At 42.0% G+C, this 24,708-nt stretch overlaps 1 protein-coding gene across 2 annotated transcripts in view; it reads right to left on the minus strand.

The window, feature by feature from the left end:
• The window catches only part of cemip2 (cell migration inducing hyaluronidase 2), a 71,583-nt gene extending 52,978 nt beyond the window's left edge, over positions 1 to 18,605 (minus strand). For both annotated transcript variants that reach the window (XM_020513859.2, XM_048592993.1), the window contains exons 1-3: positions 18,109 to 18,605; positions 3,870 to 4,215; positions 830 to 970 (exon numbers count right to left, since the gene is read on the minus strand). In XM_020513859.2, the coding sequence (XP_020369448.1) occupies positions 830 to 970; positions 3,870 to 4,203 (475 nt within the window). In that variant the 5' untranslated portion in view covers positions 4,204 to 4,215; positions 18,109 to 18,605. The remainder of the gene's footprint in view (positions 1 to 829; positions 971 to 3,869; positions 4,216 to 18,108) is intronic.
• Between the last annotated feature and the right edge of the window lie 6,103 nt (positions 18,606 to 24,708).

A 24,708-nucleotide genomic window follows, 5' to 3' on the forward strand; every position in this document is an offset into this window, starting at 1 on the left:
CCACCTGGAGCAGAGTTCACAATTCAATGAGGACTGGAGTAGGTGCAAAAACAAATATATTTGCTGTCATCTGCATCATTCGATTAATGACGGAACTGGCTGGAGTACTTCTCTCCACGGAAAAACCAAATGCTCAAGAGATAGAGGTATTTGAATTTATGCACAGGGCAGTCCAAACTAGATTAGAATATATAACATTTATAAAGTAGCCCTAACAAATACAATAAGAGAAAAGTCATTACTCGGAGAATGTGGAACTCTCTTGCCTTGGAGCAAAGATATATAAATATATATTGAGATAAATAGCATGGATACAATGAAAGGGAAGCTAGACATAGGAGGGAGAAAGGAACCAAAGGTTGTGCTGATACGGCAAGGTGAAGAAGAGTGGAAGATGGCTCGTGTGGAATTTAAACACACACACACACACACACCCCCCCCCCCACCCCCCCACCAACATATGGTGTTAAGGCACTAGTATTTGCTTTGTTGAACTCTTATGCAGTGAATGTGTTTGAAACAGTGTATAACTTGTGATGTAACTCTCAAGGGAATGGAGCAGTTATGCCAAATGGCCTATTTCAATGCAGTAAAGTTCTATATAATTTTTTTTTGCCTTCATGAGATATAGGTAGATCATTTGGACGTGGTGTGGTGAAAGGGTACACTCTTAATGGTACAACAGTTAAAAACAACAGCATTACTCAATAGTTCCAAGAAAGAGTTACTCAGCCAAAAAAAACACCTCTGGACAAGTAATATGAATATGATAAATAAAAAAGCACAATTTTCTCTTCAAGAGACACTGTAATGGAAATGGTCATCTTACCTCCGTGCTGAATGATAATGGAATGAACAGTTGCTGATGAAACTAGTCTGAGATTATCTCCTCTCTTGATGATGACTCTTTTGTGTTTGTTATGACCTGGATTCCAATTCCTAAATCCGAATTTCTGATCAGGGCAGTTCTCTGAAATATCGCAAAACAATAAATGACCTCAGTCCCCGACTGGTAAAATCAAATCCCTATTGTTAATATAAAAGAAGCATAAATCCTGGAGTCGACATTTATAATGTTAAACACTTTGATTACTTCCAAAATGATGAGGTGGTTTGGGCCAGAGTAAATAAGGTGGCATTAGTTCCAGTGGCACAAGAGGGCACAGGTTAAAGGGAATTGATAAAAAGAACCAAAAAGGAGACGAGAACTTCTTGTTTTAAAAATGTCAATATGTTCTTGTGATCTAAAACACACTGCCTGAAAGAGCAGTGGGAATAGATTCATAAGCAAACTTTCAAAACTAATTGGATAAATACTTTGGAGAGAAACATTTATAGGATAATGCAGATAGGGCAGAGTGGGACTAATCAAATAGCCCAGCCAGCACAGCACAGCACAGGATGATGGACAAAATGGACTCCTCCTGTGCCTCAAAATTAATCCAACCGATGTTTTGATAAAATCCGATGAGAAATTTTAAGTATCCTAGTTCCCAGACATGTTCCAAAATTAAAAGCTGAAGTCAGTAAAAACCGTAGGCAAGGCAACAAGATTGTAAGCTAAAAGGACTAAAGCATATAGAATTAACATGCTACGTTTGCAGTAAGATGGTGTTTATATTTCATAGCTGACAATTCAGTTTTGTTCACTACAATCACCCCAACAGGGTGGATTAGGATTACTACTTACATTAAACTAAAAACACCATCAATGACTGGTTACATTGAACAACCTATTTTTGTGCTGTAGTTTCTAACCAGATCCTCACCAAAAAATGCAAGTTTTTTGACTGAAAACATGTTGTACTTTTTTTTTTAAAACTGAAAAGGTACAGCTGGCTTCACAGTGAACATGGGCATGATTACAGGAAAAAACTATGACCTAGAAAGACCACATTGAATTGCAGTTTTTGCATCATGGAAATAGAATACTGTGAATTGCCCAAGAATGACAGAGAATGAGTTCATAATAAAAGCCGGAAAATGGTTGCACAACAGTTTATAGAAAATGGGAGGAATCAATCTAAAGCACTGTGGTTGCAGGAGGGTGGAATTTCTCAACAGAAATTGTTGACATTCTTTTCAGTTCACAAATCCCTACAATGCAGATAGGGGCCATTCGGCCCATTGAGTCTGCATCGACTCTCCAAAGATTATTCTCCACGTTCCCATAATCCAACATTTCTGATGGCTAATCCACCTAATCTGCACGACCATGGACACTACAGAGCAATTTAGCACGGCTAATCCACCTAACCTGCACATTTTAGGATTGTGGAAGGAAACCGAAGCACCTACAGACACAGGGAGAACATGCGAACTCCATAGAGACAGCTATCCAAGGCTGGAATCAAACCCATATCTCTGGCGCTCTGAGGCAGCAGTGCTAACTACTGTACCACCATGCTGCCCTTTTCAAGTTCCTTATAATAGGACTGGCAAACCAGTAATGCTACATTACTCACCAATAAATCTTTATATCTTTTAATACCTTTAATATAGCAAAAGTGTCCCAAAGAGCTTTAAAAGGACCATTAACAAACAAAATGTAACACTGTTTAAACACAGAGATATCAGTGTAGGGGAGGGGTATCTTAGAGGTAAAGAGAGACACAGATAAGGGCAAAGATTTCCAGAGGCAGGGAAATCAGAGATGTGCAAGAGTCTAGAATTGAAGCAGCGTGGAAGCCAGAAAAAGGTTACAGAGGGGCGAGGCAACATAGGGCCTTGAAAAGAAACTTGAGAACATTTTGTTTAAAAATCAAGGCATTGTCAGACTGGGGGCCAGTGTCTGTCAGTGAGCAGAGGAGCTGATGAGCAGATAGGGCTTTATGCAAGATAGGATATGGGTAGCAGAGTTTTACACTAGCTCAAGTGTGTGGAAGGTGAAGGATCAGTCAGAGCAGCATTGGAATTGCCAAGTCTATAGGTAGCCAATACATGGAGGAGGGCTTCAGCAGCAGATAAGAGAAGGGAGAGGTAGTAACAAGCAACGTCACGGAGATGGAAATATGCAATCTTGGTGATAGAGTGGAAAAAGTGTTGGGGTTCATTGCAGGGATATATAGGTCACAAGATTGTATGCAAGCGTCTTCAGCATTAGGAGATGTATCAAGGTGTTCAAAATCATGAAAGGTCTAGATGGATGAGATAAAGAAAAACTTTTCCTACTGACAGAACAGCCAAAATCCATAAAAGATACAAATTTAAAGTGATTTGCAAAAAGATCCAAAGATGACAAGAGAAATATGAGGTTTATGCAGCGAGTGCTTTGGATCTTGAATGCGCAAGAAGTTGGCGGAGGCAGATTCAACTGATGCTTTCAAAAAGGGATGGGATGAGCACCTGAAAAAAAAGATTGCAACACTTTAGAGAAAAGGGGTGACACAGTGGCTCAGTGGTTAGCACTGATGCCTCACAGCTCCAATGACCTGGGTTTGATTCCGGCCTCGGGCGAGTGTCTGTGTGGCGTTTACACATTCTCCCTGTGTCTGCGTGGGTTTTCTCCAGGTGCTCTGGTTTCCTCCTACAGTCCAAAGACATGCAGGCTAGGTGGGTTAACAGGTTTAATTGCCTTGTACTGTCCAGGGATGCACAGGATAGGTGGATTAACCATGAGAAATGCAGGGTTACAGAGATGGGAGGGATCTGGGTGGATGCTTTTTAGAGGGTCAGTGTGGACTTGATGGGCTGAATGGCTTACTTCCCCATTGCAGGGATTCTAATGAAAAGGCAGGTGAATGAGACTACCTGAGTTACTCTCACAGAGAACTGAAACTGACACAATGGGCCTAATGGCCTCCTCCCGTGCTATAATCATTCGTGATTCTATATGCTTGCAAAGATCGTGAGTTTGATTGGACACTTACCATCTCGTTTCAACTTGGAATTTGTTCCCAAGACAACTGCGAGCACAATAAGCAATATACCCATAGAAATACCAAAGCATATGCAGCTATTCTTCACTTTCTTTCTCCTGGGGTCAGACCTGTGCCGTTGATCATTCCCTCTCCGTGTAAAGATGGCTTGATTATCCATTTTGGAGGAAGACCGCTGCACAGTGGGATCAGTCACCCTAGGAGCAGGGGGCGGCCGGACAGGCATCACTCTGCCAGGGATATAGCCTGGGGATTGGCAATGCCTCCCATTCAAAGCCGAGCTGTACGGGAGGGAGCGAGCAGGCCTCTTCTTATCCTCTTGCATGTCGCCAGTCAGCTGTGGGGAATAAAAGAGGCATGTGGAAAAGGATGGTTGAAAACAAAAGTGCCAGCAAAATTCCATCTCTGCCACTGCCTGTTAACAGAGTTGTTAATACCACAGAATAGCCTCAGGCTGCAATCTTAAGAGAGCTTCCATGCTTTATTCTACTCCAAACCTTTCATCTTGTGCTCAAAGCATTTGGCTAATGTGCAGGGTAGCTTAGATGTAAACTCCTTGCAGCCTGTGAGCTCAAAGAAACAATACGGTCTTTGTACTGCTCCTCTGACAATGAGTCATGGCTGTAATGTACACAAAAGGAAAGATGTTCCAATGAAAGGAAATACGACCAAGAGTCAAACTGTTAAGAGTGTGCACTTAGAAGCGAAGAGACATTGGTTGTGTTCCAGCTATTCACGAGCACTCCATTCACTAAGACATGGGCGGACACTGTAACACAGCCCTCAGTGTATGGCCCTGGGAACTGCCAAAACTGGCTGAAGGGTAGCTAGTCAGTCCATAAAAAGCTGCTCAACAGACAGTACAATCGTAGAGTTCAGCAAAAATAAACAAACAAATATCGCCAAACATTCTGTTGTAGATTACAAGGAAAAGATTTGCATTTCAGTTGCATTTTTCACAACTTCTGGGCACTTTAAAGATGTTTACTGCTGATATAAATAAACATTGCAACCAATTTTACACATCACAATCCCACAACAACAATGATTCGAACCTCTGTTTTAGGCATTGGTTGAGGGGTAAATATTGTCCAAAAAATCCAGGAGTACTCCCCCCACCCTTCAAATATACCGCAGAACATGTGGGCAGAAGGGACCTTAGTTTAAAGCCTCAGCAACTCTAGTAGTGCACCACTCCGTCAATTCGGTGCTGAAGTGTTAATTTAGATTGTGTTCTGGTCTCTGAAGTCAAGCCTCACCTCATTACTTTCTGAATCAGAGTTGAGTGTGCAATGCCTTCTTCACTATTTGGGTTAATACCAACTTTCAATTAAATAGCTCTTTTAATATATTAAAACAACCCTGATGGGCTTCACAAAAGCATTAACAGTTAAAATATGACACCAAGGCACTTAAGTGGGTATCAGGTCAGGTAGTCAAAAATTTGATCTCAGAGATAGGTTTTAATAGATCATCTCATAGGATCTTAGAGGAAAGACAGAGGTCAAGACACAGTGAGGTTTAGGGAGGGAATTCCAGAGAACGTGGTCTATGCATCTGAGGGTACAGCCACCAATAATGAACAGATTAAAATTTAGAATGTGCCAGAGGTCAGGATTGAGGGAGTGTGGAAATCTTGAAGGGTTGCAGGGCTGGGGGAGGCAGAGGTAGAGAGGAGTAAGGCTAAGGACAGATCTGAACATAAGGATTTATAATTGAGACATTGCCAAAGTAGATGCAATGCAGCTTGGCGAACAATGTGAATGGATGGTGGGACCCAGAAACAGGATATTCATGCAACTTCCCTATGCATCGAAGTCAGTGCTGTGAGTGTAATTAAAATAGCAGTCATCTCCTAGTGGCAAAATACCCTGGGCCAAGTCATTACATATTGAATGTGTCCCCTTCGGACATTCACATTGCTACATATTATTGTTGGTCTTGGTATGGTGCCCACCAGCTGCAGGATGATCTAGTGCCTGGAAATGTAGGATCAGCACACAGCAATATGTCACTACCAGGATTTCCTGGCTCAAGACCACACCCAACCTACAATAGAGTGTGTCGGCTAATTTCTATTCTGCAGCGTCTCAATTCTCTTCGCATTCAATTCTTCGTGTGCGAGTGTGTGCATGTCTGTGCGTGTGTGGTAGAGGATACAGGAGAAGAAAACTAGGAAACAATCTGACCACTTTTATAATTTCAAAACTTTCGAATCAAGGAGAACAGATTGGGTGGATAAATAGAGAGAAACTTTTTCGTCTGACACTCGGGGACCACAATCTAAGCATCGAAGCCAGATCCTTTCGGGAATGAAATTACAAAATTGTTCTACATCCAAACTTCTACCACCCTTTGTAACTTCCTTACACACATGGCAATTATTGCCAGGTCGATGTTAACTCTGAGATTGATAGATTTTTGTTAACCAAAAATATTAAAGGAATCATGGTGCAATAGTGGGTTTGTGTGTTTAGGTTGCAATCAACCACCATTTTGCTAAAAGGTAGAACACGTTAAGAGGTTGAATGGCCTCATCCTATTCTTATAATCGAATCCATCCACTCTTCTTGTCCTGCTTCTACTAAACCACTTGTACATTGTTTATCATTTTCTGGTCCGGCAAAGGGGTGAACATGAAAAGATCAACTTAACTCCTCCATAGCATGTGACTGAGTCAGCAGCACACAGGTCTCTGAATTCAACTTCCACTCCAGGGCTTGAGCACAAGAGTCAGGGTTAATACTCCAGCACAGTGCTGAAATGTACAGTCTTCCAAATGAGATGTTAAACTGAGGTCCCATCTGACTGGCTCAGGTGAATGTAAAAGGACCCAAAGCATCATTCTGCTGAACAACAGGGGAGCTCATCCCAGAGGCCAGAGTCAATATTTACCCCCCGGAAAACAACGTCACAAGACTTAGATAATCTGGTCATTAGCACACAAATGTTGTGGGAGTTTGAGACAGTTTGAGCTGAATGGCCATCGATCCCAAGTCATTCCATAGTAGTTATTGAGTCAATATAGTTGTGTCAGTTCCCTTTTGGACAAACAGAATTTCTACCCAACAAAGATTCTTTCATCCTTTATGCCATTTTAATTTAAATCTTGAATATGTTAAACAGTTTTCAGTTTTAAAGCTTACCTCTTTGTATAATTCAGAATGTGTTTGGTTCGTGAAACACTGTGTCTTCAGTTTTTAAAAGTTGGATATCTATTTCTATATCTGAGGGCAGCATGGTGGCTTGCAACGCCAGGGACTCGGGTTCAATTCCACCCTCAGGCAACTGTCTGTGTGGAGTTTACACATTCTCCCCGTGTCTGTGTGGGTTTTCTCTGGGTGCTCTGGTTTCCTCCCACAGTCCAAAGACGTACAGGTTAGGTGGACTGGCCGTGCTAAATTGCCCGTAGTATCCAGGGATGTGCAGGTTGGGTGGACTAGCCATTGGAAATGCAGGATTATAGGGTTGGGGAGCAGGTCTAGGTGGGATGCTCTTTAGAGGGTTGGTGTGAACTCAATCGGCTGAATGGCCTGCTTCCACATTATATGAAATCATAGAATCCCTACATTCAACTTTTTTTCAATTATTAACACATGGGACATGGTTGTCCTTGGGTAGGCCAATACTTATTGTTCATTCTTGATTGATTTGGAGAAGGGGATGGCAAGTTGCAAGAAAATCTATAGTACTGTCTGGAACACCGCACCAGGATTTGACCCGGTGTCAGCAAACGAACAAGGATATAGTTCAGGATCACCAACATCTGTCCTGGTTCACCCACGTTGATGCAACAGTCAAGAAAGCACATCAACGTCTCTACTTCCTCAGGAGGCTAAGGAAATTCAGCATGTCCACAAGGATTCTTACTCATTTTTATAGATGCATCATAGAAAGCATCCTACCTGGACGAATCACAGCATGGCATGGCAACTACTATTCCCAAGACTGCAAGAAACTACAGAGTCGTGAACACAGCCCAGTCCATCATGCAAACCAGCCTTCCATCCATTGACTCCATCTATACTTCCTGCCAGCTCAGGAAAGCAACCAACTTAATCAAAGACCCCTCCCACCTCGGTTATGCTCTCTTCCACCCTCTTCCATCAGACAGAAGATATAAAAGTTTGAATACACTTACAAACAGATTAAAAAACAGCTTCTTCTTCACTCTTATCAGACTTTTGAATGGACCCCTCAAATATTAATTCTGATCTCTCTCTCTGCATGTTCTCTGCGACTGTAACACTATATTCTGCACTCTGTTCTGCTACCCTGATGCACTTTATATTGTACCACCCCTGTATAGCACACGAAACAACACTTTTCACTGTATCTTAGTGCATGTGGCAATAATAAATCAAACTCAAACTCAAGGTTGCAGGTGGTGGTGCTCTCATGTACATGCTGCCCTTTTCCTTCTAGCCGATAGAGGTTGGAAGCTGCTATCGAAGGAGCCTTACCAAGTTGCTGCATCGCACCTTGTAGATGGTACACACTGCTGCCACTGTGCATCGATGACAAAGGGAGTGAAACTGATGGTGGTGGATTGGGTGCAAATCAAGTAGGACGCTTTGTCCTGGATAGTGTCAAACTTCTTGAGTATTGTTGGAGCTGCATGCCATCCCAGGGCTGATTTATGCCTTGTAGATGGTGGACTGGCATTGCGGAGTAGGGAGAAGAGTTACTCACTACAGAATTCTTAACCTCTGACCTGCTTATGTAGTCGCGGTATGTGTGTGTCCGGTCCAGTTCAGTTTCTAGTTAATGGTTACCCCCTAGGATGTCAATAGGACTGGCCTATTCTCCATACTAATCTCCTCCTACCATTCTTCATCCAAACTGATCAGCATATCCTTCTATTCATTTCTCCCTCAGGTATTTTGAGCTTCCCCTTAAATGCCTGTCTCATATTTGTCTTAGCAATTCTCTGTAATAGCAAGTTCCACACTCACATCATTCCCCGAGTATAGGAGTTTCTCTTAAAAACACTGTTAAGTTTATTGGTGACTATCTTATGTTTATAGCTCCTAAGTTTGGTCTCGCCTACAAATGGAAACATCTTGTGCCAATTTGGTTTGGCGAGAGAGAGGGGAAGTGGAAATCAAATTTTGTTTTATTATACAGCGAATGAAAATTAAAGCATGCAGTACTCACTCCACAAGTTTAAACTGTGGATGGCAAACTCCAATTTAAAAATCGCACAAAATAAGTTTACTCACAAGGATAGTAATTTCTGAAAAGCACCATGTGGAAATCAAACTGAAACAACAGAGTCTTATGATTTCCAATTTATAATTTCTGCCTACAGAGAGAAAAATGTGCGGCCTGCCCAAACACATCACGTGCAACCGACTGAAAACCATACTTAAAAAGAAATAGTGCACTTCCACCAGATCACACACCTACACAAACACACTGACAAAACCACTGCTTTAGCCAACACATCAAGCCAGTTTTACATGGTAGCAGCTTTCTTTGAAGCTTCTAGGTGGTATTCTCTTCGGTGATCAGAAGCTATTGTTAGACCCCAGACACTCCCTTCTCTTTGCAATCCACTTCACTGAAAACAGCACTTAGATAATTACTGCTTCTTTCTGCTTTCAACCTCAGGTTTCCATAAATCCTTTAGCAGTTTCAGCTGTCAGCTGCAAATCTATAGGATTGTGGCTACCACTGAGACTCCTCCAGTAAACCACAGGTCAAATCTTTTGGTGGCTGTAATAAGTAATCCTGGTAATCTTCAGCGAACACAACACTTTCTCAAAGTTTAAAATCTTTGATTCCATCACATTCCTGATTTTTTTCCTATAGACCATAAACAGACATTGTGGAGTCAGGAGGAGAGTCAGCACGAAATTCTTAACCTCTGACTGGCTGTTGTGGACACAGTATTTATGTGGTTCTTCCAGTTCAATTACTGGTCAAAGATAAACCCTGGGACGATGATAGCGTCAGCTTATCCTCCACACCTTTTTCATCTAACCCATTCAGAATCATAGAATCCCTATAGTGTGGAAGCAGACCATTCAGCCCAATGAGTCCACACCGACCCTCCAAAAAGCACCCCACCCTACCCAATCCCTGTATTTCCCTTAGATAATCCACCTAACCTGCCTATCCCTGGACACTACAGGGCAATTTAACATGGCCAATCCACCTAACTTGCACATCTTTGGACTGTGGGAGGAAACCAGAGCACGAAGGGGAAACACACACAGACATGGGGAGAGCGTGCAAACTCTACATAGACAGTCACCCAAGGCTGGAATCGAACCCGAGTCCCTGGCACTGTGAGGCAACAGTGCTAACCACTTAGCCACTGTGCCACCCCTTAAAGTGAAGTATAGGCAACACTGGGATTTGAACCTAGGATTTCTTATTTACTACAGAGCCACTTTAACCAACTAAACCACAATGCTGTGTTATTCCTTTGATTCCTTTCTCCTCTGATTTACAAGTGTGCAGAATCAGAAAACTCATGTCAAAGTCATGGACATCAAAATAGGCAATGGGACTAGTTCAATTTAGGAAACTTGGTTGACATGGACAAGTAGTGCTGAAGGGTCTATTTCCGTGCTGTATGACTCTATGACTCTACAGGCTATGATCATTGAATCAAACAGTACAGGAAGATGTCACTTGGCCTATTATAGCATCTCTTTGAAAGAGCTATCTAGTCGCCCCCAGTCCTTTCCTATATCATTGCATTATTTCCCCTTCAAATACGTATTCAACTGTCTTTTAAAGTCACTCCTTTCTCATTTTTGGTTCGTTTGTCAATCACAATAAACTTCGGTCCTCTAGACACCAACCTCCTACCAGTGAAATAGATTCTTCCTATTTATTCTAATAAAATCTCTCATAATTATGAACACTTCTGCTAAGTACTAACACTTCCACACTTCCCTTACCCTTTCTGGCTCCAAGGAAAGCAATTCCTGCTTCTCCACATAATCTAAGTCCCTCTCCCCAGTACCATTCCAGTAAATATCACCAGCTCTCAGGGCCTGGCATCGTTCCTGAAGGGCAGCAATATATTGATTCAATAAAATCTGCCACTCACAATAAATGCCAACTCATTTCGGAAGTCCAGCACTCTGTTCCACAAATTGAAAGGATACGTACCATCATTTCAACATATGGCCTTCAGCCATGGTTCAAAATGACAAGATAGATGAGACTCAAATTTATTCTTTGCAGCAAAGGGGTGGAAAGCACTCACTTAAGATCACTCTCAAGCTATCAGCTGGCATCTGCTAAAGAGTGCCTACAGTAGTGAACTGGGATAGACATGAGCACAAACACCCAAGAATGATAATGTCATTCTGGAAAAACTACTGCTGTATACTGCATGACGTGCTGCATAACCTGCAAAAGTACAAAGCAAAGTAAAGAGAGAAAATACTCAAAATACTCTGGAGGTCAATCAGCATCTAAGGAAAGGGAAACAGAATTAATTCTTCTGATCGATGACCTTTCAAAGTTTGAAACATATTAGGTAGAAACAACTACAGAGGCAACAAAGAACAAGAAAACATGATCTGTCTCTCTCTCTCTCTCTCTCTGACTGAAACATTGAAATCAATTTCATTGAGAGACTAGTGAAGCTGAGTTTCTTCTCCTTATGATCAGTTACAGCCAGTCCTCTGCTCATTTCACCACATCCCATAGTCTTGTGCTATTCCCTTCAGTTGCTCCTAGGAGCCTCCCATTTTCAATTTCAAGTTATCAAACCCCAATCTCTTTCTCTACATCCCTCTAATTTTCCCTCAGTTACCTCCTTCAAGCCTTAGAATATGACTAATCCAACGTGGTTTCCTTTTCTTGATGATATTCCCCAATGACCTTTTCTTCTTCACCAGTCTGAGAACTTTTTCATTGTCCTTGTGGTCTCTCTAACTGACCACTCCATCCTTCACCAGATCCACATCTCACAATGTTCTAGTCTTTGGATGTCTGCTCTTCTCAAGGTACACTTTTCAGCTTCATACAACAAGAAACCCCAAATCACAATCAGGACAATTCTTTCCTCAAGACCTCACCTCACTCACTGAGCAATTTTTTAAGTTTGGAAATGCATCCTTTGCCATTGCTATACTGGCTCATTTTTTTTTTTAAATAGATGTAACCATCTTCTCACAAGAAGATCCCAGGTACTTCAACCTGTCCTAGCTGCCCACTCTCCATAACTTTCATCTTTTTGACATTAAATTTCATTCTACAAGCTTTCACCACTTCAATTGCAAGTCTCAAAACTCCTGAAAAGGTAAACATCCAAACTTAATAGAGGTGTTCAAAACCACAAGGAGATTTGATAGAGTAAATAAGGAGAAACTGTTTCCACTGCCAGGAGATTCATTAGTCAGACATTATAAATTAAAAGGTAACTGGCAAAAAAACCAGAGGGGAGATGAGAATAGTTTTTTTATGCAGCGAGTTACGATGGTCTGGAATGCAGTGCCTGAAAGGGCGGTAGAAGCAGACTCAACAGTAAGTTCCAAAAGAGGATTAGATAAATACTCAATGGAAATATTTTGCAAGCCTCTGGGGAAAGAGTCTACCCGAGATATCTACTTCAAAGACCATTACAGGCATGATTGGTCAATTGCCTTCTTCTGCACTGTATCATTCTAATCGCAGGTTGGTTATCTGGAACTTTCAGATTGGATAAATATTCTTAGAAAATGCATCTTAGCATTTCTGATTTTTGTATCTTTCACAGTACTGCACATCACCCTCAATGCTAAGTTATTTCTTTCATGGAAACAGTTATGAGAGAAGCTAAGACATAAGCAAAGATCATTTAGTCCATCAATGCCATTCTTCCTACAGACTGTCACCCTCCTCCTCTGGAATGTGTCTTTGTAATGAAGATACTGAAATCATGCAATGCTTTTTGTCGCTGTTCATCCTGAGCAGTTCCTTGATATTGGACTTTGTGCTCTAGGGCCTGTTCCAAGGGATGTACACAGAGGCAAATGTCAACTGTGGCTGAAGGAGCATCAAATTGGTAAAAAAATGTTCTTTGGTCTGCCGAAAATACTTGCTAAGGGACATATAAATTTAGGGGTAGCACAGCAATGGTGCAACGGGAAATCTAAGGTCTTTCGGCTATGGTATACAGTGAGGCTGCACATTTGACGCAAAATTAATCTTGCAAATATCAACTGTGATTATAAATCTTGTAAACAGCTCAAATATTGGAAGAAACCAATTTAGTTTACAGTTTACATAAAGTCAATTTTTGAGTGGTCATGTAAACATACTTTTAAGTTTTTGTCAATAATGTTGTTGGGTCAAGAAGATAAAGTAAAACTACAATCCATCAGACTCCTCTGCGCAACAAATTGCATTTAAGTAGCAACTTTAACAAGTAAAACATTCCAACGAAGGTCACAGGATCATTACCATAAAACTTGTGAATCCAAGATACACAGGCGATATTAGCATGGTAACCAAAAGCTTGGTCAAAGACAAAGGCTTTAAGAAGTGGTGTTAAGGAAGACTGAGAAATAAAGAAGCTTGGAAGTGAACATTAGGGGATCAGGAAGCTACATGGAAAGATCCACAAAGAGTGAATCCATTTTGACTGGATCATTCTTCATTCTAGTTGAATTAATTGTTATAAATTGTTTGAATTATCAGGCATGCTCTGCCTGAAAGGTAGTGGAAGCAAATTCAACAATAACTTCCAAAAGGGAAATATTTGCAGGATGATGGGGATGATGGACTAATTGGTAGCACTTTCAGAGAACAAACACGATAGATCTAATTGCCTTTTTCTCTGCTACGCATGATTCTAATAGTGGAGAAACAGATTCTGCGATGCATAAGACATATGAAAGAGTTAATTTACTATAGTGTAATTTTCCCAAAGATGAAAACATCCCAATATCTAACTAACCATACATTTGAATTTCAACTCTTGAGATACCACTTGAATAATCCCATCAAATTATGAACAAGTGGGTTTGCATGTGGTCAGGAGCAGCTAATGAATTATTCACATTATCTATTTCTAGAAATATAGTGTGGCATTTATCTTTGACCAAGAGTACTGTAAAATGATTTCCAGCTAATGATCACATTAGGTTACTTTCCCTCCTGGTACTGAGATGATCCTTTGTCAAGAGAAAAATACAAAGCAATGAATCACAGAACAATATATCAATTGCACTTTCTAGCAAGGAATAGGCCAAAGGATTAAATAAGAATTCAAAATACATTGACAACATCCTGTTTGGATTTTCTCCCTAGTTCAATGAAGGATAACCTAGCAAACACCTCGACACACAAAAGATAAAAGCTTTTTGGAACTCTGTTCTGCAAATGGCATTTGATCCAGATCTTTTATTTATTTGAAATCTATGATGGATGGATTCCTATTAACCAAAGATATTAAATGATATTGGATAATGTGGTATTGTGTGGAGTTAAGTCATAGACTAATGTAATCTCATTGAATGGTACAGGACAGTCCAAGGGGTTAAGCGGCTTCCTCCCAAACCTATGTTCATAGCTAATTGGGGATTTATTGATGGTGCTGAAGATCCCTCCTTGGGTAAGCATACTGCATGGTCCAACTCTGTGCAACAGCTCTGCTCCAGATTCATTGGTTGATCTATGCTGTTAGCTCATCCCAGATGAAACAGCAGAAGGAGCAGTACAACTAGTCTGCCTGGCCACTCTCACGAGCAGTGGTAGTGTCCCTAACCCTGGACAAAGAGACCAGGGTTCAAGTCGTATCTGCTCCAGAAGTGTGTGATAACATCTCCAAACAGATTGATTGGGAAAAATAGGTTAAATAAAAATAAGTCTCACAAGCAAAGTGCGGTCCTAAAATATAATACTGAATATTTGGCAGAGTTCAAGGGCGAGGTATCATTGTTTTCTGAAGAAAGGTCCCGAACGAAACGTCAACTTTCCAAGTCCTCTCATGCTGCCTGACCTGCTGTGTTCCTCCAGCTCCACACTGTGTTACTCTGACTGCAGCATCGGCAGTTCTTACTATCTCATTGTTTCCTTAGCTCAGAGTGCAAAAGGAGTTAATAGTAAATCAAAGAGAAATATTTAATAAAGCTGATTGAAAGCCTTGCAGGAACTCCTATAATGCAGTGGTAGCATCCGTACTTCTTGGCTGGAGAACCCTAGGTTCAAGTCCCATGTCAGGACTTGTTGACTGTACAGGATACATTAGTAACATGACCGTACTATCTTTCCTATGCATCTGTTGGCAGACGGTAGGAGCAGCAGACTTTCCTGCAAAAGGTAGTGCAAAACCACTTTATTGATAAGCTGAGACTAATCCAAAGGAAGTCCATTGCCCAAACTCAGTAGTTGAGGCTGAATGAAAAGGCAGACAGACAGAATGCCTAGCCACTGTTGTAACTAAATGGAAATGCTCGCCCTAACAAATGGCAAATAGAGATTACAAGATTTCCAGCACTGATCAGTTGATGCAAGTGGTGCACACAGTAATATTTTTACACGCCACCGCTAACCAGCCCTTCATTTACCATCCAACCCACCCATTTTGGACATGCCTAATTTATCCCCTGATCTGTTGTGTATAGAACGTTGTTGTAAATAGAAGCCTCATTTTCTAGGAAAAAACCTAGGTGACATGTCATATTTCAACTTTATTGACTATTTCACACAGGAAACATTTATGTTGAGTTGCTGCTACTAACAATGACAAAGCTGCAGTTGTGTAAAGCTTTTAGCATAGAGCAATCTCATGCAAAATTTAACACCATAACTTGAAATGAAGACTGTCAGCAAGTGACCAAAAGTTTGGGCACACAGACCTAAGCTGTTCAACATGTTGTCTTAAATAACTGCGCCCCATCCCAGATTTCAGTCGAGTGAACCTTCTATGAACTGCTACCAATGTTGTTAAAAACTTTCAAGGAAAGGGACCAAAATTGCACACAGTACATATGGTCTCACCAGCACCTTATATAATCGTAGCAAAACTTGTTAATACGTTCATTCATTTAATGTTGAGGTTGGCTTCATTCATGTGAGGACCACAGGAAGATCAATGCCCAAGAGGAAAACAGCAGGTCCCTTTGATTGCTTAAGGAATCAATTGCTGACATGAAAGAGTGAAAGAGCTGAGGTAGGGTCAGAGGTCAAGGCTCTGGTGTTTGCGTCAAGCTGGGGGAGGCAGGCAGCAGAAGCTTGGAGTAGAAACAGTGACAGACAGCGAGAGCACACGAGACAAGGTAGAGATTAAAAACTCTGAAAAGATTACGTTTAATTAATTGCGTGAGCTTGCTAGCTCAGAAAGTGGATGTAGCCCACCAACAGGTTTTAATGGAATGCTGTATACCTTTCTGTTTACAAAAAAAAAGAGCTTTGTCTAATAAATTAGCATTCACTGGAAATTATATTCTGTTCATTCACATACCACTTGTAAAAGAAACCAGCTTGCTCAACTGTAATGGGCTTTGTCTCAGTGATTTTAACTCGGGTTTCTCACCACAAGGTACAGACAGTATGTATGTATGGGTTCATGTGTGAGATTACAGTGCATAGGTCATGAAAGCTGAGGTCTCATTGTTATGACCTGTCAGGTTATTCTATATACTCAATACACATTACTTATTTTAAGTTATTAAGTCTTTGTTTTTATGATTATTATAAATTATGGTTACTTGTTTTACCTGCATCATCATTCATTCCTGATTGTAGGGAACACAGAGACAATTGGCAGGAGTCTCCAGTGGCACTGAATGCAATAATCTAATTAATGCAACTCTTAGATTTGTAACTGAAACACTATCAGGTTTAGAATATTCAAGAAATATAGACAATTATATGATTCAAGATGTTTGGCACCAGTCAGATTTGCTTATGTTTTTTTATCTTCAAAAGCATTTAACTTTATTTGAAGTTCTGCTTTTTACAAATGAATTGCATGTTTATACCTTCACTTCATTTACAGGTTAATAAAAAAAAGGTTATTCTTTCACTGAGAGTCTAAAAAAATTTCATTGCTAGAAATCATCACATCTAGTGAAAGATCATCGACCTGAAGCATCAATTCTCCTCTCTCCACATACTGCCCAACTTGTTGATTATTTCCAGCATGTTCTGTTTTAATGATCACAAGTGACCCTGATCCCGTTCTTATCCGACAGCCACGCTCATCCCAGCAGATCTCACTGGACAATGAGCAGGATCCCCTTAAAAAAACTGCACTTCCAACCTTACCTCTCCCTTGGGTTAGCACACAAAAGTATCAACTCCACCAACTGCTCTCAGCATTCGTATAGCCCCTTTCCAAACCTCAGGGCATCACAAAGTAGTTTAGACCCATTGAGTACTTTTTGATATGTGGTCACTATTGTAATGTGGGAAATGGGAGGGTCACCCTCCTTGTGCATAGAAAGATCCCATTAACAGAGATGTAATAATTACCAGATCATCTGTTTTTGAGGTATTGGTGAAGGGGCAAATACTGGCCAAGATACTGGGGAGAATTTCCCCTGTGTTTTTTTTTTCAAAATAGCATGTGGGAGTTCTGGGAAGGCAAATGGTTAAGGCTCACTTTAACACCATTCTGTAAGATGGCACTTTGTCAGCACTGCACTGGGACTGGAACTGGAACCAAAAACCTTTTGACTGCTAGGCAAGTGTGCTACTAATGGAGGCACAGCTAACACTGCAACATCAGCACACTTTATCCAGGACTGTCTCAAATTCACTCGCCAGCCCTTTCCCCATAACTTGCAATCATCCAGACCTCTTTTGAAAGTTACCTTTGAAATCTACTTCCAATGCATTCCAGATCACAGCAACTTATGTGGGTGTGTGTGTGTGTGTTTTAAAATCCTCATTATCACTCTTCTCCAGCCATTGACACAAAATCAGTGTCTGACCCTAGCTGCCACTGCTAACAGTGTTTCTCCAGTTGTTGGATGACTTGTCAGATTGTCAGTAGAGGGGGGGGATGGGCAACATTACAGCTGAGAAGGAACAATAGGGATTTAGTGAAGAGGAATTAAACGTGAGGCTTCCTTCACTTCAAGTCTATCCTCCTTAGAGCCCAGCCTGATTCTGGGAGCAAGGAGTCGATCTTTGCTCTCACTTATTAAAAGAACCACTCTCCTGCACAGGAAGACGTCCTAGCTCCTACCTTGCATCTGTGAAGCTAATACAATTTTTTAAAGAAAAAACACCCTGTGCAAAGTTACTCAGCGATGGGAGCAAGATTCCTTACCTTTTGTTTTATAACGTACAGCTGTTTAAAGAAAACAGGCAGACGCAGGAGGTGAATGTTACGGTGTGTCCCTGGAGTTACCAGTCATTATGGTTGAGACATCGCTTGCAGCATCTTGTCCCTTGGTGACTTGGGGACTGGACCGTCTCTGATGCTGTATTTGCAGCGACCGCAGCCGCTACATTACGAGCTGAAGCCTAAAGCCCTGCTCCCCGTGGTGTCTCAGTAGCTTTCCATTCGCAAGGAAATCCCCCCCCCCCCCGGCCAAAGGTCTATTTCCTGCTCCGCTCACTTGCTTTTCACTGAATCAGCGACGGTGCCCAGAAAAAAAGGAAGTGAATAATGCTCAGATTGGGTTAAATCAGCGACAGGAATAAGGTGGAGTTTCACTTCGGCGTCATCAACTTTTTCTCTCTCTCGAAAGAGTTGTGAATGTCTTCTTCCCCTCTTCAGTTTTATAACCAGAAGCGTGTAAAGAGACGACCTCTAATGGACACCTGAAGAAAACCAGCCTTGTTCAAACATCTTCCCTTTACCCCATTTTGTGTGGCCGTCTCAAAAATATGAGTTTTATTATTTCAATTTTATTTTTTATTGAAGTTTTAAACAAATTCAATTTAGCTTATTTAAAACAATTATCAACACTAGAAGTGAAAAAAATGTAAGAGTTGCATTTATATAGCAGCCGTCACAAGTACTGTGTTTCTCAAAGCCTTTACAGGCAATGAAATATTGATCATAAAGCATAGGAGTAGTAGTAGGCCATTCAACCCATCGAGGCTGCTCTGTCACTCAATGAGGTCATGGCTGATCTGATAATCCTAAACTACATTTTTCTGCCTTTTCCCCATAATACCCCCTTGTGAAAGGCAAGAAGCAGTAGGCAATAAATGCAGGCCCAGCCAGCGATGCCCACAGCCCACCAGTGATTTAAAAACAAAAGCCTTGATTACTTTACTGTTTAGTACTATCTAGTCTATCCTTGAATATACTTCATGACCCAGCCTCAACAGCCCTCTGTTGGGGGAATTCCACAGAATCACTATTGTCTGAGAAAAGGAATTCCTCCACATCTCTGACTTAAAAATACAATCCATTATTCTGGGATTACACCCTCTGATCCTAGACTCTCCCACAAGGGGAAACAACCTTTCTGTATCTACCCTGTCAAGTCCTCTAAGAATATTGTATGTTTCAATAAGATCACCTTACATTCTTCTACATTCCAATGAGTACAGGCCCAAACATACTCAACCTCACTTAAAACAGCCCCTCCATACCTGGTAACATCCTCATGAACTTTCTCTGGACAGCTTCCAATGCCAGTGTATCTTGCTGTTTTGGAGAACGCATTCAGTGGGTTGTGTTGCTTTGTTTCTAAACCTGGAAGCTCTGGGTTCAAGTCCCACACTATGGCTTGATGGCTATGGAAGGTGTGCTCATAATGCAACCAAACAGGTTGAGAGTCAATCTAAGAGGAAGGATCGGATTTTGTCTTAACACCAAAGCTGAAAGATGTCAATGCAGCAATCATTCTGTACAGCATTGATGTCTATCCTCAAGTGCTGGAGTAGGAATTACAATAAGAACCTTCTGACTCAGAGCTGGGAGGTCAATAGTGCAAAATCCAGGCTATGGCACCCATTGTCTGAGGTGCTGTCTTATGGATGCAACATCCCATCTGCCCTTTCAACTGGAGAAAAAAAAAGTCCCACAGTCTTATTTGAAGATGGGTCGTGGATTTCTTCCCTGTGTCCTGGCCAATATTTATCCCTCAACCTAAATATCAAAAAAGCATAACCTGGTGATTGTCACATTGCTGTTTCTAGGAGTTTTTTTAAAAAATGTGTTCCTTCATAGGACAATTGTCCATCCCTGGTTACCCTCAAACTGAGTGGTGTGCTCAACCAGTTCAAAGGGCACTTAGCAGTTACCCAGATTTTTGTGGGTCTTAAGTCACATGTAGGTCAGATCAGGTTTAATGGCAGATTTCATTCCCTAAAGGATTTTAAAAATTCACTCACAGGATGTGAGAATCACTGACTGGGCCAGCATTTAATGTCCATTCCTAGTTACCCTTGAGAATGTGGTGGTGAGCTGCCTTCTTGAACCGCTGCAGTCTATTTGATCTAGGTATATCCACAATACTATTCAAGAGGGAATTCCAAGATTTTGACTCAACAACAATGAAGGAGCAGCAATATATTTCTATGTCAGGATGGTGAGTGGCTTGGAGGGGAACTTGCAAGTAGTAGTGTTCCCATTATCTGCTGCTCTTGACCTGCTAGGTGGAAATGGTCATGAGTTTGGCAGGTGCTATCTAAGGAGCCTTGGTGACTTTCCACAGTGCATCTTGTAGATGGAGCACACTGTTGCTACTGAGTGTCAATGGTGGAGAGAGTGGATGTCTGTGAATGTGGTGCCGATCAAGCACGCACCTGAGTGGTGTCAAGTGGTTGAAGCTGCACTCATCCAGGCAAATGGGGATATTCCATCACACTCCCGACTTGTGCCTTGTAGAAGGCAGACAGGCTTTGGAGAGTGAGAACATGAGTTACTCACTGCAGGATTCCTAGCCTTTGACTTGCACTTACATTTATATGGCTAATTCAGTTCATTTTGTGGTCAATGGTAAACCCCAGGATGTTGATGATGGGGTATTCAGTGATGTTAATGCCATTGAATGTCACAAGGCAATGCTTAGATTCTGACTTATTGGAGGTGGTCATTGCCTGGCATTTGTATGGCTTGAATGTTACTTGCCACTTGTCAGCCCTAGCTTAGATAATGTCCAGGTCTTGCTACAGTACATATGGACTGCTTCAGTGTCTAGGGAGTTGTGACTGGTGCTGAAAACTATGCAATCATCAGTAAACATCCCCTCTTTTGACCTTCTAATGAAGGGAAGATTGTTGAAGCAGCTGAAGATGGTTGGGTATGGGAAACTAACCTAGGAACTCCTGCACAGATGTCCTGGAGCTGAAATGACTGACCTCTAACAACCACAACCATTTTCCTTTATGCCAGGAATGGCTCCAACCACTAGACAGTTTTCTCGTAGCATTGACTCCAATATTGCTAGGGTCCTTGATGCCATACTCAGTCAAATGCGAACTTGATGTCAAGGGGAGACAATCTCACCTCACCTCTGTTCAGATGTTAGTGAACTAGATGTGTTTTTTCAACAATCAGTACCACTTTCATGGTCACGATTATTGAAACTAATTTTCTATTCCATTTGCCATTGTAATTGCTTGCTACACCTGTCTGTCTACTTTCTTTGACTGGTGTACAAGGACACCCAAATCCCTTTACATTTCCCAATATATCACCATTTTAATAGTATTTAAATATACGCTGAATTGAATACCTTCACATTTAGACACATTGTACTGCATCAGCCATGTGTTTGCTCAGTCAATCAACTTGTCTAAATCACTTTGAGGCCTCCACACCTCCTCCTCACAACTGGTTTTGTATCATCAGCAATTGACCTGGAAGAAGATCCATTTATGTTCACTGATAATACAGTGTGGAGCTGGAGGAACACAGCAGGCCAGGCAGGATCAGAGGAGCAGGAAAGTTGACGTTTTGGGTCAGGACTCTTCTTCAGAAATCTCTCTGTTTTCTGTCAGTAGTGGCACCTCCCAGAATATAGCCAGAGTGGCTTCCCAGCTCACCGATGGCTGGGTCCTTTCCACCATCTTGATTGGGAGATCTTCCCTGTCTGTCTTGACTTTGAGTTGATCAACCTCAGATGGTGCAGCAGTTGTCAGTATAACATTAATCAGGACGATGTTGGCTATAGTCACGAACAAAAATAATTCAGCCAATTTCTCCATTCCAAATTGCCTAATGATCCATGCAGACGAGAGGAAATATCTCGATTTCTCATCCTCATTTTGAAATCTCTCTATGGCCGTGGGAGTGTTCAACCTGATTATACAAATTGTAACATGTACTGGGAAGCTTGTGCCTAGAGCCAAAGTATAGAGTAAGCATTGTAAATAAAACCTGTTACATACATAGGGCTGAATCTAGCCCTATTTTTGCAGGGTTTCTCACCACGAGGCCTAGCAGGTTTTCTTGCTGCATTTTACCAAGCTTATCTCATTAATTACCAACGCACCCTTATGGTATCTCTCACATCTGATTTCCGCTCCAACTTACCCACAACAACTTGTCAATCAGCAGCTCTCTACCTAAACACTGGCATCTCTTGTACCTGTGCCATCTTTAAAAGCCTATTATGCACCAGCTGCTGTGATTGACAGATTCTGAAAAGGTTGGAGAAGGAGAAGATGACACCATGATTCTCCAATAGAGACCCAGAGACCCCAAGGGGTGGTGCAAAGGAGAAGTGTCCTCTTTCCCAAGGACCAGCCGAGGATGCTATACCACCAGATCCTTCCAGCCTGGTCTGAGATCACCAGCAAGGTCAGTGCTATCTCCAGGATCCAGAGGAATGGGCAGCAATGTTGAAAGAAGGTCATTGGCTTTCTCCGCTCTGCCAGGGTAAGTGCCACAGCATTCTGTCTGGCACCTCACACACACTCCATCAACACCAATGCATCCACCTCCCACTTAGACACATACTCCTCCACTCTCACTATTACAGGCAACACCTGATTTCACTCGCTGTCATTTCTTCCCCAAACAGCCCACATCAATAACACTGCACGTCCTCTGTGCTGCCCCCTCAGTGTTTTCGTACACCTCACGTCTTTTCTCCTACATACACCATCACTAACACCCAGCCACCCACTATAATCTCACTCATGGTCCCCTACTTTTGTCCATTAATGGAGTCCACCCATGACAGGCCAATGAGAGTCTAAACAAGTGGAGGTGTGGCCAACATCCATGTTCTCACCCCCAATGAGGAGAGAATCCTGGCCCTCAGAGGAGAATATTAGGACCATTCCTGTGGAGATGCAAAAACATCTCTGTCCCATGAAACACATAAGTACCACTCTCATTCCACTACAACTCTCATGTAAACTCCACTGTTACTCTCAATTATTGCACACCCTTTCTAGCCTCTGGTCATGACACCTTCTCTCTCTCTCTCTTTCATCTTGCAGGATTTCGCTGGCCCATCCTCGATTCCTGCAGAGAAATGCCTGGCCACATCAGAAGATCCATCCTTGATCTCTGAAGACAAGAGTATAGGGGCCTCAGATGAAGCATTGGCAGGGCAGCTCCTGCCCGTCACACATCAGATGGGGGTCAGATACTGACACCTTGGTGGGAACCTTAAATATAGAGAGTGTGAGGACACAATCTGGTGAGCACCTCACTGTGACAGCTCTTTAGGTGGCCCAGAGAGAAACAGTCCAGACCGTTGGTTCTCAGAGGACTGTGGGAAAACTGGTATCTGCTTAACTCCGGGCAAGAGAGGACCCAGTGGTGTTGTCTATCAGCAATTTCATACACAGTGAGGAACAGCAGTAGCAGAGAGACATCTGGGATGCAATGCCCCTCATTTCCCAGAAGCTGTGTCAGTGCAGCTAATCCTGCTACCATCTGTCTGACTCCACAGAAAAAGAAAGATAGAAAGACTCAATACAGAGTGACCCAGATCCTCAGGGGCTATTGGAAAGGTGCACAAACCTGCACTCCATCATCCTCAGGACCAAAAGCATGGTGATAGGGACACATGGAATGTTAACCCCAGTTTAGGTGCCCCATCCTCACAAGGAGACAGGGCAGTGCCAGGAGGTACCCAGCCAGACATGGAACCACACACAAACCTCACGGCAGTTTCCACTCAGGATACTACAGAAGTGGCCGGAGCCCCCACCTCCACCCTACTTGCCCCACCTCTGGGCCTTGGAGATGGAAGCTGAAAAGGATCAACCTGCCTCAGAATGTCTGGCCTGTCTAGACACAAGCTCCCTGGGGTCAACCATCCAAACCTAGAGGGCCAAAGAACTCTATTGCCGAGCAGGCTTCCTGCGCCTTAGCTTCAGAACCAGTGACTAATGCAAGGCATTGCAGGAGGGAGAGAAAGAATAAAACCCCTTAGGACACTTTTGCAGCACGGGTGAAAAAGGCTTGCACGTGACTGTTACTTTCTGCATAAATCATTGAGATGTCAACTGTCATGTGTTTGTGAGTCTTTACACTTCTGCATTCCCAAATTTCATTTTGCCATCATCGGCAGATGTTTCTAAAGCAGCCTGGGCCCCAAAATTCTGGAATCCCCTCGCTAAACCTCTCCACTTTTTTCTCTTCCTCAAATCTCTCACTTCTCGAGGATACTCCTGAAAGGAACATCTTTGACTAATCTTTGTCGCAATATGGGAAGTTCAGGGTTAATAATCGAATCCCTTTGTACCTTGAAGCAACAAGTCTTCCAAAAGTAAAAAAGATGGCTTCAAAATGTCATGAAAAAAAAACATAGCATGTGTTCTCCGTTGCAAATATCTGGGTATCATCTATAAGAAATGCTAGTATAAGGAAATGACTGAATGGAACAGCATCAGCATGGTCAAAGCAAGCAGAAGGATTCATCATTTATGATATGGAAAGACAATGGTTAATAAAACCAACTCTTCAAAAGATTCCAGAACAGTAAAGTCAAGAAAATTTTTTTGA

The sequence above is a fragment of the Rhincodon typus genome, chromosome 3, assembly GCF_021869965.1.
Source record: "Rhincodon typus isolate 14 chromosome 3, sRhiTyp1.1, whole genome shotgun sequence".
NCBI classification, from domain to species: Eukaryota; Metazoa; Chordata; class Chondrichthyes; order Orectolobiformes; family Rhincodontidae; genus Rhincodon; species Rhincodon typus.